The sequence below is a fragment of the Centrocercus urophasianus genome, unplaced genomic scaffold, assembly GCF_019232065.1.
Source record: "Centrocercus urophasianus isolate 14NV4802_14NV808 unplaced genomic scaffold, USGS_Curo_1.0 seq_50, whole genome shotgun sequence".
NCBI classification, from domain to species: Eukaryota; Metazoa; Chordata; class Aves; order Galliformes; family Phasianidae; genus Centrocercus; species Centrocercus urophasianus.
The window spans coordinates 1,228,836-1,243,408 of NW_024885089.1; the positions used below are offsets into that span (position 1 = coordinate 1,228,836).

The 14,573-nt window shown below is 49.5% G+C and overlaps 3 protein-coding genes across 8 annotated transcripts; all 3 read left to right on the forward strand.

Annotated features, from left to right (window-relative positions):
• Positions 1 to 357: 357 nt before the first annotated feature.
• On the forward strand, positions 358 to 4,502 carry GOLGA7 (golgin A7). 2 transcript variants are annotated; one of them, XM_042835218.1, is made up of 5 exons: positions 358 to 524; positions 985 to 1,137; positions 1,949 to 2,050; positions 2,516 to 2,579; positions 3,289 to 4,502. In XM_042835218.1, the coding sequence occupies exons 1-4, from the start codon at positions 414 to 416 to the stop codon at positions 2,561 to 2,563; spliced, it is 414 nt and encodes a 137-aa protein (XP_042691152.1). In that variant the 5' UTR covers positions 358 to 413; the 3' UTR covers positions 2,564 to 2,579; positions 3,289 to 4,502. The 2 variants fall into 2 exon arrangements, with proteins under 2 accessions (XP_042691152.1, XP_042691151.1); XM_042835217.1 differs by having other exon boundaries at positions 359 to 524; positions 3,292 to 4,502.
• A 217-nt stretch (positions 4,503 to 4,719) lies between these two features.
• On the forward strand, positions 4,720 to 13,200 carry GINS4 (GINS complex subunit 4). Of its 3 annotated transcripts, none has more exons than XM_042835257.1 (8): positions 4,720 to 4,866; positions 5,074 to 5,160; positions 5,357 to 5,470; positions 5,875 to 5,972; positions 6,302 to 6,390; positions 6,645 to 6,735; positions 6,820 to 6,923; positions 13,114 to 13,200. In XM_042835257.1, exons 1-7 carry the CDS (start codon positions 4,774 to 4,776, stop codon positions 6,914 to 6,916), a joined length of 669 nt encoding a protein of 222 aa, XP_042691191.1. In that variant the 5' UTR covers positions 4,720 to 4,773; the 3' UTR covers positions 6,917 to 6,923; positions 13,114 to 13,200. The 3 variants fall into 3 exon arrangements, with proteins under 3 accessions (XP_042691191.1, XP_042691190.1, XP_042691192.1); XM_042835256.1 differs by having other exon boundaries at positions 6,820 to 6,935; positions 13,104 to 13,190; XM_042835258.1 differs by lacking the exon at positions 13,114 to 13,200 and adding an exon at positions 8,046 to 12,238.
• Positions 6,838 to 14,485, forward strand: LOC122169260 (protein phosphatase 1 regulatory subunit 3C-B-like). Of its 3 annotated transcripts, none has more exons than XM_042835254.1 (2): positions 6,838 to 6,923; positions 13,114 to 14,485. In XM_042835254.1, the coding sequence occupies exon 2, from the start codon at positions 13,147 to 13,149 to the stop codon at positions 14,011 to 14,013; it is 867 nt and encodes a 288-aa protein (XP_042691188.1). In that variant the 5' UTR covers positions 6,838 to 6,923; positions 13,114 to 13,146; the 3' UTR covers positions 14,014 to 14,485. The 3 variants fall into 3 exon arrangements, with proteins under 3 accessions (XP_042691188.1, XP_042691187.1, XP_042691189.1); XM_042835253.1 differs by having other exon boundaries at positions 6,848 to 6,935; positions 13,104 to 14,485; XM_042835255.1 differs by having other exon boundaries at positions 6,917 to 6,935.
• Positions 14,486 to 14,573: the final 88 nt, after the last annotated feature.

Consider the following 14,573-nt stretch of genomic DNA (forward strand, 5'->3'; position numbering starts at 1 on the left):
GATTGGACGTGGCCGGGAGTGGGCGGGGCCGGGCTGTGCCACGTGATTTCGAGGCAGGGGGAGCAGGGCCGTACCATGCCAGCGTATGTTAAGGGGTGTGCACCAGAGCGGCGCCATCCTTGAGGGGCGTTGGCAGAGGTCACGAGAGCAGTGCCTCAGTTGTGATTGGTGGAGGAATCTCCGCGCAGCCAATAGAAAGCGGGCAGCGAGTGCTCATGCGTGAGCTCGCCGTTATGTTTCGTGGTGGCGCGGGCGCATGCGCGCTGCCACTCTCTGGGCCCGATGAGGCTGCGGCGCATGCGCACAACGTCGCTTCCGCCTTTGTCCCGGCCCGGAGCTCACCGGACGCCTTTGCGAGTAGCCTAAAGCGAGCGGCGGCGCCCGCGGGAGCGGAGCGAGGCGGCCGCGGTGCGATGAGGCCGCAGCAAGCGCCCGTGTCGGGCAAAGTGTTCATCCAGCGAGATTACAGCGGTGGGACCCGCTGCCAATTCCAGAGCAAGTTCCCGGCCGAGCTGGAGAACCGGGTAAAGCGGATAACCGCGCTTTATTCGTGCTGCCCCGCCTTTGTGCTTTGTGTCGCTTTATGGAGTTTGTCTGAGTGGCCAGCGAGGAGTTACTGCTGATCTCTGGAGCTGCCTGGTTTGCTTTTTCGTGCTCTTTTTTTTAGTCTAGCTGCCCGTTGTGTATGAAGTAAGCTGCTTTTGCTGTTTTTCCACTTGGTGGAATGGCAGTCGGTAGTTATTTGCTTTGCGTTCAGGTTGTGTTGGCATTCACACTTGATCTGGGCAGATTTTTGACAAGAAGTTCGAGGTCTGTAACTCACAACATCCTCTGGACTTTGCTCTAAATGCAGCAGCAGTTTAAAATGTCAATTTCTGTGAGGAAAGACAGAGAAAGTGGAAATAAGTGAAGGCTGTTATTGGAAGATATTGATGAGTTCTGGAGTGTGAAAGGTGTGATGGCTAAATCTCATTTCTCTTTCAGATCGATAGGCAGCAGTTTGAAGAGACTGTCCGAACACTGAATAACCTTTATGCTGAAGCTGAGAAACTTGGGGGCCAGTCGTACCTTGAGGGGTGTCTGGCCTGTCTGACTGCCTATACTATCTTCTTGTGCATGGAAACACATTATGAAAAGGTAGGTTTGTTTTGTTTTCCTTTCTTCTGAAAAGGAACTGTATCCTCCAGACTTCAGGTGATTTATGTCCTGGTAGGTTTTCTGTGACTTGCACCATCACTGTATAAATTCCACATAGACTCTAGATCTTACTGCAGGGTGACATAACAGAGGAGAGCCACAAAGATAAGGGGGCTGCAGCACCCCCAACACGAAGACAGGCTGAGGGAGCTGGGCTTGTTCAGCATGGAGAAAAGAAGGCTGTGGGGTGACCTCAGTGCAGCCTGCAGTGCCTGAAGGGAGCCTGCAGGCAGGAGGGGAATCAAATCTTGGAAAGGGGAGATGACAGCAGAACAAGGGGAAATGATTTGAATTGAGGGAGGGGAGATTGAGGATGGATGTCAGAGGGAAGTTCTGTGCTGTGAGAGGGGCTGGAACAGCTGCCCAGAGAGGCTGTGATGCCCCGTCCATCCCTGGAAGTGTTGGAGGCCAGGTTGGATGGGGCTCTGGGCAGCTTGGGCTGCTGTGAAATGTGGAGGTTGGTGGCCCTGCGTGTGGCAGGGGGTTGGAGCTCCGCGATCCTTGAGGTCCCTCCAACCTTGGCCATTCTGTGATTCTGATGCTGTGGCAAGTCTGTCTGATACATAAGCAGTGTAACATTTTGTGTATATTGAGGAATAATGCAGTTTCTGTCTCTAGTGGGTACTGCTGCTCTCATGCTGCATTCTCCTAATGTTGTTATATTTGTGGTATTGCTGATCTATGGCTCTAAGATAGGGAAACCTAATTAAGAACCCTGATTTAATAAACTCCTGTGCTGTTCTGCTATCAGGTTCTAAAGAAAATTGCCAAGTTCATTCAGGAACAGAATGAGAAGATCTATGCTCCTCAGGGCCTCCTTCTGACCGATCCCATTGAAAGAGGACTAAGAGTTGTATCCTTGTGTGGTTTCTAAGATTATTTCCTAATTTGTCAGTCTACAATATGCAACCTGTGCCTCTGTTAACATGGCATCCTCTTGTCATGCTTGGTCTGTGATACTGCAGAATACGTGATCAGTTTGGTCACTCTCAGCTATGTGTTGTTCTTTAGTCAGATATTTATACTTCTGTCTGTTGTGTAGCTTTTCCTGAGATCTAGGAGAAGATGGCAAGGTTCACAAGCTCTTTGTGTGCAGAATTTTGTGTTCTTGTTGTTGGGACAGTCCTGAGCTGCATAGGTGACTGGTCTCATCTGACAAGGCAGATGTGCAGTTCTGTTTCCTTTGTAGCTCTGAAATTAATCTTGGAAAAAACAGCTATGAAGCAGAAAGATCAAAAGTTCTGATATCCTAATGATTTTTCACTTGTGTTTTTGTAAACTTCTTATAGTATATTTCCCTAACAGCCTTTCTATGCAGATTGAAATTACCATTTATGAAGACAGAGGCATGAGCAGTGGAAGATAAAACTGTGGAGTCTCAGGTACGTATCAACATCACAGTAGATGCCAACCTCAACTTTCCTTTTTTGTGCTCAGACTGGTAGACTTTCTCCAGCTGAAACAGAATATTTATCCAACTTCTGTGTGTAATCAGTGGCTTTCTACTGAAGTCTTGGGTGGTGTGGGTTTTCTGAATGTGTAGCCATATATATGATTAATTTTATGCTACCGAACATGAAGTTAAATAGCAGATTTAACTTTAAACAGTCAAGATTTTAGTTTGGTAAAATATGCATAAACTTAACTTGCACTGTGTTAAGCCCAAAATGGCTTTCTGTATTTAAAGGATCTTTTGATTTTTCTATTTCCACAAAGTTTTTCTGGCGTAAATTTCTGAACACACAAATATAAGACTTTGCTCTTCAATCTGGACTTTAAAACAAAGCACTATTTAAATGCTTATTTTGGTTTTCTAAACAAATTTCAGGTTGATCATGTAAGAGATGAAGAAATACTTAAGAAAATCATTGGTGGCACTGTGCTAGCAACTGTTCTTCCTGTACTGCTGTGAAAGATGCAGCTTTTCTTTTTGAATGTTTTTAGAGGTATCTTGTGGCAAGCAAGTTTTAAAAGGTTTTGTGTTTCAAGCATCTACGAAATCAAGGCCATAACCCATGTTAAGAATCCCTGAGTAATTCTATGATTCTGTTTTACCTGGAAATCAATTCTAACATGTAACTTCTTTTCTAGCAGACAGCTCAACAGTGGACTTGATGTATCAGTTCCCCTACCTCCTACTTTAGAGCATCATTCCTCTTTCTGCTGCCAGATCCACAGTGCCATTTTCTACAGGGACTGACTTCCTAAAACTACTCCATGTGGTGTGACCCAGCTGGTCAGCATACATTTTGTGGCAAATTATTGAGCAGTGAGATCTCTCTTAAGTTTCTCAAGAAAAACCAGAAGTGGTGAAGCTGTGTGCTCTTCTGACAGAACCGCTTTGGCCCAACAGAAGTCTAGTCATGTAAATGTGGTGCAGTTCCTCCCTACTTAAACCTTTCTGTACGTCGATTGGGCTTTGGAAACCTACAAGTCAGAATGGAATTTTCCAGAAGAAAGGCTTTCCCTCAGGTTCAGTATTTCACTGAGGGGATACGTGGTGCCTCTTCCTGGTGAGAAGTGACTCAAGGCAACGAGCATTTTAAAGCATTGTGTGCTGATTCTTGTGGAAAACTAGAAGGCAAAGAGTTTCTTGTTTTAATGTTTTGGTTATTCCTAGAAGAGAGGGAGGAATAGCTGGACTTTATTCTGAGTGTTTTTTCTACTGCTGTGTATGTGCTGTTATTGTGTCTGTCAGTGCTGATCAGAAGAGGGAGTCCATTCATGGATAAAACAGGAAGTACAATAAAATGGATGCAGAACCAATAAACGTAACTCTTTCCCTACTCTGATTAATATGTGAAGTGTAAAACTGTTTCTTTATGAATTTATTATAACTTAGAGGAAAATGCTGATTCAACAAACTTAGCTGTTGTGTGAGATGGTTTCTTAACTCTTGTCTGCTGGCACACTATTGAGAAGTAGAGCTGTGCATTATTTCGTATGTTTGTGCATTAACATTCCTCAGCAATACCTAAAAGCACGGTTCCTTAAGGAAAGGATGTTTGGATTTCAGTTCTGAGTGCCATTATCCAACTGTGGAAGGATTTCAAGAACTTAGAAACTGAGAAATTGTACAGAAGTGATGTTTTTGGCTTTTGGTGGTGCTGTAGGTGCTACCGCGTCTGAAATTCCAGGCTTGTTCCTCAGCCACTGGGTTCTGTTTGTTTGTTTTCTTTTTTGAGATTGAATATTCTCACTGTATAAAACTTGTTTTTTCTAAACTGTAACAGTGGTTGCCTTTCATGTCTGTTGCAATACTGGCAGAAGTACTAATGGATCAGTAAATCTTTTCTTAAACTGTGTCTGTGTCATGTTCAGTAGCGCTGTTTCTGAAACGCCATCTCCGTAGCGCGAGATTGGGTAAAAGCCCGTTCATAAGGCCGAGCGGAGCTGCACCTCACTACGCCCCGCGGCCGCCATTTTCTTGCTCTTCGCGCCGGCGCAGTGGGAAACATCCGGGTCACACGGCGCGCCGGCACAGCCAGGAACATCCGGGTCACACTGAGCGCCTGTGGAGAGAAGAACATCCGGGGTCACGCGGCGAGCCTGCGAATTGCAGCTGCGGCTGTTGGGATGGCGGCAGCGGGCGGTGAGGAGCCGGACTCGGATGATGGTAGCGAGGAGCTGGTGCTCACCCCTCTACAGCTCATCCGCAGCCTGGAGCAGGTAGTGCGGTGCAGGGATGAGCATCGAGGCGTCCTGGGGACCTTTCAGACGATCGGCAGCTGGGGCTGTCCGAGGAAGGCGCGGGGAGGCTGATGGCGAGGCCTGTGGGCCCGCTGGGCGGAAAGGGGCGACTCAGGGCCGGGGTCCCGGCTCCCGCTGCATGATAGGAGCTCTCTTCACCTTTACTCACAGCGTTCCTTCTCCTAGGCCTGGCTGAACGAGAAATTTGCCCCCGAGCTGCTGGAGAGCAAGCCTGAGATCATTGAGTGCGTGGTGGAGCAGCTGGACCACATGGTGCGTGCTGCGGGGCGGGGGGAAATGGGGGATGTGCTTCTGAGCCTGTGCAGTGCTCGTTCCTGAGGAGAGCACTGGGAAATGTAGTCAGTTTTTATTTTCCTTATGTGTCAAGTGGTCGTCTTTCTCTCTTTTTTTTTTTTTTTTAATTGTTTGGTATTTCAGTCTTTTCAGTTTCCTTTGCCTTTCTTTGCAGGAGGCAAACCTAAAACGGGCAAAGAAGGGAGACTTGAAGGTCAGCATCCATCGCATGGAGATTGAAAGGATCCGTTATGTGCTCAGTAGTTACTTGAGATGTAGACTTGTGAAGGTAATGCTGTATGGAGCATAGAAAAGGTTTATTTTGGGAGTGATTCCTAGCCTGTTTTAATGATCTCTTCCCAAAGAATTTCAATCCATAGGCACACTTTTCTGTTGTGGAGACTCACAGTATTGCTGTGATGTTCCTTTATAATGGCATGTTTTTTTAAATCTAAGCCAAGGTATGTGATCCTCCTGGGTCCTGTCACATACACATATATCTGTGCAGCTTTAAGAGCCCAGCTGACTATAGTGTTGCCAAGTCAGCAGCAGGTATTTGAGCAGGCCTGTGTTTACTTATACTGTTCAGGGGAGGATTGCTTGTCAGGGAAGTCTGGTGGATTTTAGGCACTGAACTACGGGAAAGTTGGGATTTAATCTTTTCATTCTTTTTTTCTTTTCTTCCAATGACAGATAGAGAAGTTTTTCCCACATGTGCTGGAGAAGGAGAAATCTCGAGCCAAAGGAGAGCCTTCCATTCTATCACCAGAGGAGTTTGCCTTTGCTAAGGAGTAAGTGGGCTTTCAGTCCATCTCCCTCCCTTTGCATAGGGTACAGAACTTGCCCTTTTGTTATACTGAACAGTTCTTAAGCCTTAGACAAGGTTGCAGTAAGATTCAGGTGTTTAGCTTTCCTTATGGACAAGGAAAGAAATAGTTTTCTGAGTCTGTGGCATACTTAGCATCTGAGCCAGTTCTGTCAGTGGGTTGCTTGTAACTAAATGACCAGGAGGTGTCACCTGTTGGCACTTTTGAGCAAATACTCTCCAGGCAAATTTGCATTTGACTTAATTAGTGGATGCTCCAATGTTGTGGGTTTTTTTTTTTTTTTTTTTCTTCAGGTACATGGCAAACACTGAGACTTATCTGAAAAATGTAGCCCTAAAGCACATGCCACCCAACCTGCAGAAAGTAGCCCTCCTAAAATCGGGTGAGTACAGGCAGACTACAAGCACTCAGGAAAATTACTGCAAATGAGGTGTGGAGAAAGCTCTGTGCTCATGCTTGCCACCTCCATCTGCTTTTTTCTTAAGCTGGCTCAATGCAAACTACTTCTTAACAGAAACGTCTGGCATTCCCTTTGTTGGCAATGCATTTGCTGCCCCTAATACTACTTCACTGAGCATTCTGCAGAGGAACAAGAGTGAGTGTTGAGTCTGTGCTCTGAATCTGTTGTATCTGCAGTCCCAAAACCCAACCTGGACTCTTTCGTGTTCTTGAGAGTGCTGAAGAGGCAAGAGAACATCCTGGTTGAGCCAGAGACTGATGAGCAGAGGTAGGTGGTCCTTCCACACCCAGAGCATACGAACAAGACTTGTTTCACAAAAGCAGCTTAACACCCTGCACCTGCCTCTTTCAGAGAGTACACCATCGATCTGGAGGAGGGCTCACAGCACCTGATCCGCTACAAGACCATTGCCCCTCTGGTGGCCTCAGGAGCAGTGCAGCTCATCTGAGCGAGTGGTGAGCGCTGAGGTGGGGTCGTGCTGCCTCCTGGTCATGGCCCAGGCCCAGGTGGTGGTGATGGGGGGCAGAGCAGGGCTGGGCTGGGTGCCTCACAGGGTGTGGCTTGGAGAGGGATGGCTGAGGGTAGCAGCAGGGCTGGAAGGTTTATCTTTGAAAGTATTCAAAGCATTTTGCGTCCAAGCCTGGGACCCCCAGTACAGGAAGGATGTGGAGATAATGTGGGCCCAGAGGAGGGTCTCTGAGATGGTCAGTGGGCTGGAGCAGCTCTCCTGTGAGAAAAGGGTGAGAGAACTGGGGTTGTTTAGCTTGGAGAAGAGAAGGCTCCGGGGAGACCTCACTGTGGCCTTCCAGTATATGAGGGGAGCGTATAAACAGGAAGGGAAATGGCTGTTTACAAGGGTGGATTGTGATAACACAAGGGAGGATGGTTTTAAAGTGAGACAAGGAAGGTTTAGGTTGGATGTTAGGAGGAAGTTTTTCACACAGAGGGTGGTGAGGCACTGGAACAGGTTGCTCAAGGGTTGTGGATGCCCCATCCCTGGAGGTGTTCAAGGCCAGGCTGGATGTGGCTCTGGGCAGCCTGGGCTGCTGGTTGGTGACCCTGCACACAGCAGGGGGTTGAAACTCCATGATCATCATGGTCCTTTTCAACCCAAACCATTCTGTGATTCAAGTAAATGAACAAGGCATCTTCCCCTCTGTGTTTCCAAGGGCCTTATTGCCCCCCACCCCCATATAATCAAGATCTCGATTGCTTGTGACACACTTAGAATGCAGCCAGGCTCCTTTCTCCCAGCTTTGCTGAGTGAGGGCAGTCCCAGCACTCACAGGGCTTTGGCAGAGCCCTGCCATGGTCCCTTTGGAGTCCCAGGGGGTGGATGAGCATAGACAACATTTCTTGAGATCTCAGACTGGTTTGACAGTAGATGTGTACAGAGCACTTATATCTTCAGAGATGAATAATGCCTTTGTAAATGCAAGGATACACTTTTTAAACCTTACATATGTGTGTTCATTCTTGCCCCAGTTGAGCGTTGTTTGTTAAATTAGGCTATCAGGTGAAAATTGGCTGATGGAACGGAGTGGTTAACTTGTGTAAACTCCACCTTTCCCCATCAGCTTTGATCTCATCACAGCCTGTACAGCCTTGGATGTTGTGCAAGTGCCCAATTGCTCTGAGGTGAACTGGAGGGATTCTTCTGCGCCACCTTTGCCACATGATCCATTGAGCAAAGAACACACATGAAGGTATTTGCTGGCAGAGCAGATCTTGATTATCATGCGAGGAGCAGGAAGGATTAGGAGCAAATTAAGGATGGAAACTGCAACTCGGAGCAAAGAGAATGTTGTGAGCAAGCAGGGGAAAGCCCTAGGGTCATGTGAGAGATGCTTAACTCCAGCTTGTTACCAGCAGTAAGAAGGCAGGTTGGAGAGTTTACCAAGTTTTTTATCTTCTGTCTTTCTCAAAGTATTGCCTGGAAGATGGCCATGAGCTTAGGAATTCAGTTTGTCTGCTCTGAAGGATAGTTATGCAGGCCAAGCAGCAGGTCTGTCCTTTAGAACATCTCAAGGCAGAATTTATCTTGCAGATGGAATCAACTTTGTTCTTGCCATGAACAAAGCAGCTTCTGTCCCAGTGTGGACACAGTTGTCCACAATGCCTTCTAACTTGTCTAGAGAGAAGTTACACTGATTATTTTATTTCTTCCTGGTGTTCTGGCAATAGTAGCACTGTTCTCATAAAACATCTACCTTTGCCATTTCAAGTATCTCAGATTTGCCTGCAATGTAGGCCTGGATTTGGAATTGCTTCCTGGCCTTTGTGCTGATAGTAGCTTTTCTTACATGGTCCAAAGAATGAGTGCCTGCAGGAGCCCTGGGCATCCATGTTTTCTCTGATCAGGCTGTGACTCATTACAGTTGTGATGGAAGCTTTGGAAATGTCAAACAGCATTTGTAGGTTTGTCACAAACCTTCACTAAGCAACTGATTCACATTTAGTGGGTCTTGATAATGCCCACATACAGTTTGTATTTCATTCCACTGTTTTGTTACACGCACAAGCTTTGCATAAAACCAATATCAGAGCAGATTCTGCACTGAAGATTTAAATGCTGTCATTTCACCTTTTGAAATTCCTGGATGTTGATCAACTCCTGCAAGGGGAATTAAAAGGCTTTCCTGCTTTTCTGGCCTTTTCTGACCCCCTTCTTTGGGCTGACAAGCTTCAGGGAGATTACAACACGGTTACAGCTAATCCTCAGGTTTGAGGCTGCCTTTGTCAGTGAACTCCAGGGCAAACAGGGTCTGCATGATCAGCAGCTGAGGGCTAGAAGAGCTCTGAGGAATTCTGTAAGCTTGTGCTTTCATGCTGCTTGGAATGGTAACAGAGCACAAGTTTGGCAGGGCTTTCCTAGAGCAGTTTTTTGCTGCAGAGTGAGAACAGAAATCGTCTTGATTTTGGCCTTGCCTCCTGTGCTTTGTGTGCTATTCACATTACTTCTTCTAAGGCCAGCATGCTGCCCTTGATTTCTGCAGCAGAGCATTCAGCCCCGTGTGCAGGGAAACTTGGATCAACAGCAGCAAGTGCAAAGTGACAGGGCAGAGGGCATTTTCTGGAAAGCTTCAGTGTGTGTGGTTGGTAGGATGCCTTGTTTAAGAATTGTGGTGACCAGTTTCACTAAAATGGAGTAACTGTAATGATGGGCTCAGGATAAAGCAGCTTTCTGCTGCGTGTGCTCTGAAGATCCTCTTTCCAGAGAATGTAGGGTTCTGCTGCATTCCCTGCTTTGTAATTTTGAGGGTGGAAACTGCCCAGTTACTTTGTGCTGAAACAAATGCTGGGGTACGGGGGACAAGCTGTCCCTTCATGTTGATTACATGGGGCAAAAGCTCCTTTTGCCCTGCATTTCCTGATTCCCTGCTGGTACAGCCTGGTACCTGTCAGGTGTGTGGACAGACAGGCTCACTTTCCTTCAGGACAGGGCCTTTCTTGCACCATACTCCGTGGGGAACAGGCTGGTGCTGCTCTGATGCTCCCCTTTCACTGCCAGGCAGGCAGGGTGTGACGCAGTGCGTTTTGCAGTGCGAGTGGCTTTGCATGTGTGGTTTGTAGTGTTCCTAATGAATCCATTTAGATAAAGTGGATTCTTTTTTTAAGTATAGACGTTAAGAGGAAGTTGTGTTTAATCCTTAGGAATCAGTAGCACACACCTCTGCCCGGCCCTGAAGAAAGGGCTTTGGATTGTACCCTGCTCATGCCTGTAGCTCAGGCAGCTTCTCAGAGGTGACAAAGCTCTCAGTCAAAGTCATTCTTAATCTGCTGCTGCAAAAACATGCTCTGGAAGAGCTGCTTGGAGAATGTCTGTAAGACTTTCTCCTTAGCCCTATTTAGTTTGGCTGAACAGTTGTCCAGGCAGCTTGTACTTGCCCTGCTGCTGTACCTCACGTGGCTGCTGCAACGTGAGCATCAGGCCCCCATGCCCTGTTCTAGAAGCCAAATCTTCACCAGAGCTGATTTTTTCCTAGAATACCTTGAGCACGGCTCCTCTCTGGAGTCTTGGAGCCAGCAAAATTACTGCAGGCTGTGCAGGATTTTTCAGAATGGCTGTTAGGCTGCAATCGGTCAGGCTAAGAGTGAGATTCAGTTTCAGCCTATCTGAAAATGCTTTTTGTGTCCTTCCATGACTGAATACCTGAGATACCTATGGGACTGGATAACGTTTCACTGCTGACACAGTGCTTCTGTTGCCTCATCTGCTTTGGAGGAAGGGGAAACATCTGCAACTCTGTCAAGGAAGAGATGCTTTTGGCTTGTATTTTCAGATGGAGGGGAAGACTCCTTCATCCACCTTAGTCTGTGCCTGTGATGAGAGTGGGAGCAGCTTCTCTAGGGGCTGCAGTAGAGATTGGACTGGAATGTCCAATCCAATGCCTGTTCTTTGTTCCTTCCAAGATGTTGATAACTTGGGTTTGCTGTGCAGTGAGCTCTAAATGCAAAGTGGATGGGTGGTGAAAGAGGTCACGGGGAAGGCACTGGTTGTGAGTTGTGATTTCACAGTTTAAGCCGGATCTGCTCTCCTGAGGGCAGGAGAAATGTGAAGTAAGTACTTAAATTAGTAGGAACCCTTTTCCATGTCACTGTTGACTCCCTCAAGTCACTGAAGGGGAATGCATGCCGTCAGCCTGAGAGAATGTGAGGAAGGAATGGTTCTCAGAAAGCAACAGGTGAGAACTAACAAATTGCCTGCACTATATGTGACCACACATGCAAACCTGTGCAGTTCCTGCTGTGCAATCCATCACAGCAGTGTGTGGAGACCCAAGCATATTTTCATGTGGGCTTTCTCTTTCACTGCCCTGGCTCACCCTGCTGTGCTGCTGCTGTGTGACAGTCTTTCCCAGAACTGAGAAATATCTGGCTTAAAGCTGATACGAGGAACCAGTTGGAAATTCTGATGGAAAGGTGTTGAGTAGTCAAAGGTCCAGAAGCAGACAGGTTATGAAAACCTGAGGAATAGCCTTGAGTTCTGCCAAAAAAAAGTCAATTTGCTGCCATGCCTCTGGGAGATGTTGTTTGGGTTTGGAATTTGGGCAGTTGCAGCCAGTTAGCTGTTGCAGGGGGTGAATACAATGTGGCTTGTCCTCCACCACCCCTTCCTGCAGGCCCTGCCATACAAGTGTATCTGGATCCTGGTTACCCCCAGTGTGTTCTGTTGTGCTCCTCCCCATGCAGGAGTGTCTGACCAGCAGTGACCTGAGTGCCACACATCCCTGTGGGGGAGAGTACAGCTTTGGCTGTCTGTTTTGTTTTTTTTTCCTGATGTATTTTATGGACTGAGGTCAGGGTTGAACTCTAGGCTTCTCCCAGCCACACACAGAACTCATGTTTGCTTCCACCCTTTCAGAGGCGAGAAGCAGCATCTTGCATTGTGCTGAAGCAGTGGCAATGGAAAGCTGTGTATAAATACTGATAGATGGGTTGTGTCATGAGCTGATCAAGATCTGTGCTGTCAGCAGGAAAAATCAGGTCTGCTTAACCTAAATGGCTAGACAGCTCTGGAGAGATTAGCAGGTAGTAGAGGGCAGGGGTGATCTGACTTAAGTGACAGTCTTTTCTATCAAGGAGTCACATGTGAGCTAAACAGTGAAGGTGATTTTGAATGTGAGTGTCAGGGACATCACAGCGCCCTGTTTTTCAGTGCAGGGGGGTAAGAAGCTTCTGAATTGGGTTTTGATACGAAGCTCCTATGAAGACAGGCTGAGGGAGCTGGGCTTGAGTAAAGAAGGCTGCGGGGTGACCTCATGGCAGCCTGCAGGACCTAAAGGGAGCCTGCAGGCAGGAGGGGAATCAACTCTTGGAAAGGGGAGATGACAGCAGGACAAGGGGAAATGGTTTTAAGCTGAGGGAGGGGAGATGGAGGTTGGATGTCAGGGGAAGTTGTGTGCTGTGAGAGCAGTGAGGGGCTGAACAGCTGCCCAGAGAGGCTGTGATGCCCCGTCCATCCCTGGAGGGGTTGGAGGCCAGGTTGGATGGGGCCCTGGGCAGCCTGGGCTGCTGTGAAATGTGGAGGTTGGTGGCCCTGTGTGTGGCAGAGGGTTGGAGCTCCGTGATCCTTGAGCTCCCTTCCAACCCTGGCTGTTCTGTGATACAGAGTGAGTCCGGAGTCTGGGATTTTCTGTGCTTTTAGACACCGTGGAAATAGTTGTTTCAGAGTAAGCACTTGAAGAGAGACGCATGAAAACAGTTCAAACCTCTCAACGCCAAAGAGGAGCGAACTTTTCTTCCTGTAGCTTCTCGTGGCTGGGGCAGGCGGTCCGGCTGCGGGGCTCCCAGCGTGCGGAGCCGCCGCGGACGGGCGGGCGGCGGCGCCGCTGTGCCGGGGGAGCTGGGGGGGAGGGGCGGAGAGGCAGCCCAGACTCTCATTGGCCGATCCGGAGAGCGTTCCCGACGCCTATTGGCTGCCGCGACAGCCGTGGGGTGTCCCGGCCGTGGGCGCTTCTACGGCTCCATTGATCGCGCGGCGCCGCCGGTGGAGGGAGCGGACGGGACGCGATGAGCTGCGGCGAGTGAGCGCGGGTGGGGCGGGTGGAGGGAAGGGTGCGGGCTGGGAACGGGGCTGAGGCCCCAGCTGTCCGGCAGCCAGGGCTCATTGCCTGACCCCTCTTCACCTCTAGGCTTTTCCAGGTCTATAGCACGCGAGCTGTCACTCCCCCAGCTATGCCTGTGGACCTGGCCATGCGGCTCTGCCTGAGCCGTTCACCCCCTATTCGCAAGCTACTGAATTCTTATGAGGAGCTCCGGGGCAGCCGGGGACGCAAACCGCTCCGCTCCTGTCTGAACCTGAAACAGAGCGCAGATCATGAGCCTGAGTGGAGGGAGAACACCAAGAGCTCCAAAAGTCAGAAGAAGAAGAGGGTGGTATTTGCTGACATGAAGGGGCTCTCATTGACAGCTGTCCGATTCTTCTCAAAGATCGAGGAGGACCTCTGTGATTTGCAGCATGCCCTGTCAGACCTCACCTGCTTCCGGCCCAGGTTCCGGGACTCGCACTCAGAAGCAGGCAGGTATGTGCTGGACTTCCCACAACCCTCTGCAGACTATGCAACCTTCCGCAGCCGCCTGCTCAGCAACCTGGTCTGCCTGGAGAGCTGCCTGATCCAGGACCATACCCTGTCTGGGACAGTGAAGGTCAGAAACATTGAGTACGAGAAGAAAGTCCTCATTCGCATCACCTTTGACGGCTGGAAGAGCTTCCGCGACATCTCCTGCCAGTACATGCATAGCACGTATGGCTCAGCAGACACGGACACCTTCTCCTTTGAGCTCTCCCTTCCCAAGCCCTCTAGCTCCTCCAAGGCCACAGAGTTCTGCATCTCCTTCCGCTGTGGGCAGAAGACCCACTGGGACAACAACCACGGGAAGAACTACAGGATCTACCACTTGGGTGTCATACGCTCACCCTCCCATGCTGTGAAGAGTGCCAAGGGGGCCCGGGAGCACCTTGGCACCTCCCGGGCTGCTGCCTTCGTCCTTTCTCACCTGCAGAGCTGGCGCCATTCAGAGCCCCAAGCCCCGTACTGGTAGGGAGGTGCTTTGGAGGGGGCTGTAGGTCCCTTATGTCCCTGCTTTGGTACAAGGGCCTTGGGGGAGGATGGGGACAACAGCATCAAGTGCTGCTCCCAGCTGTGTTAGCTTCTCCACGAGCCTGCCTGGCTACGGTACAAGCAGCTGCTGGGCTTCAAAGCTGGGCCCTGCTACATCTTAAGCTGGGAGCCATTTCGGTGAAATTCCTGCCGGTCCATCCTCCAGGCAGCGCTAGCACGAGAGAACAAGAGTGACAGGGGCGTGAAGCCGGCCGACCCCGCTTGTGCTCCGGTGCGAGCCTAGGGCGCGATGAGCGGGACAAGTGCCTTCGTGCAGGCAGAGGGAGCGGCTCGGGGCCGTGGCAGCGAAGCGGAGGCGGATGCTGCGGGCGGGACGAGGGCGTGACGAAGCCGCTCGGTGCGCCTCGGTCCGGCCGCGCTGTTACGGGAGGCAATAAAGTGACGGCACGGTGCGAGTTCGCCTCTCATTTCGGCGGCGTGCGGCACCCCCTATCGACAGGGAGGTTTGCGCGGCGCTGCGTGCGCGGCCCCGCGAGAGGC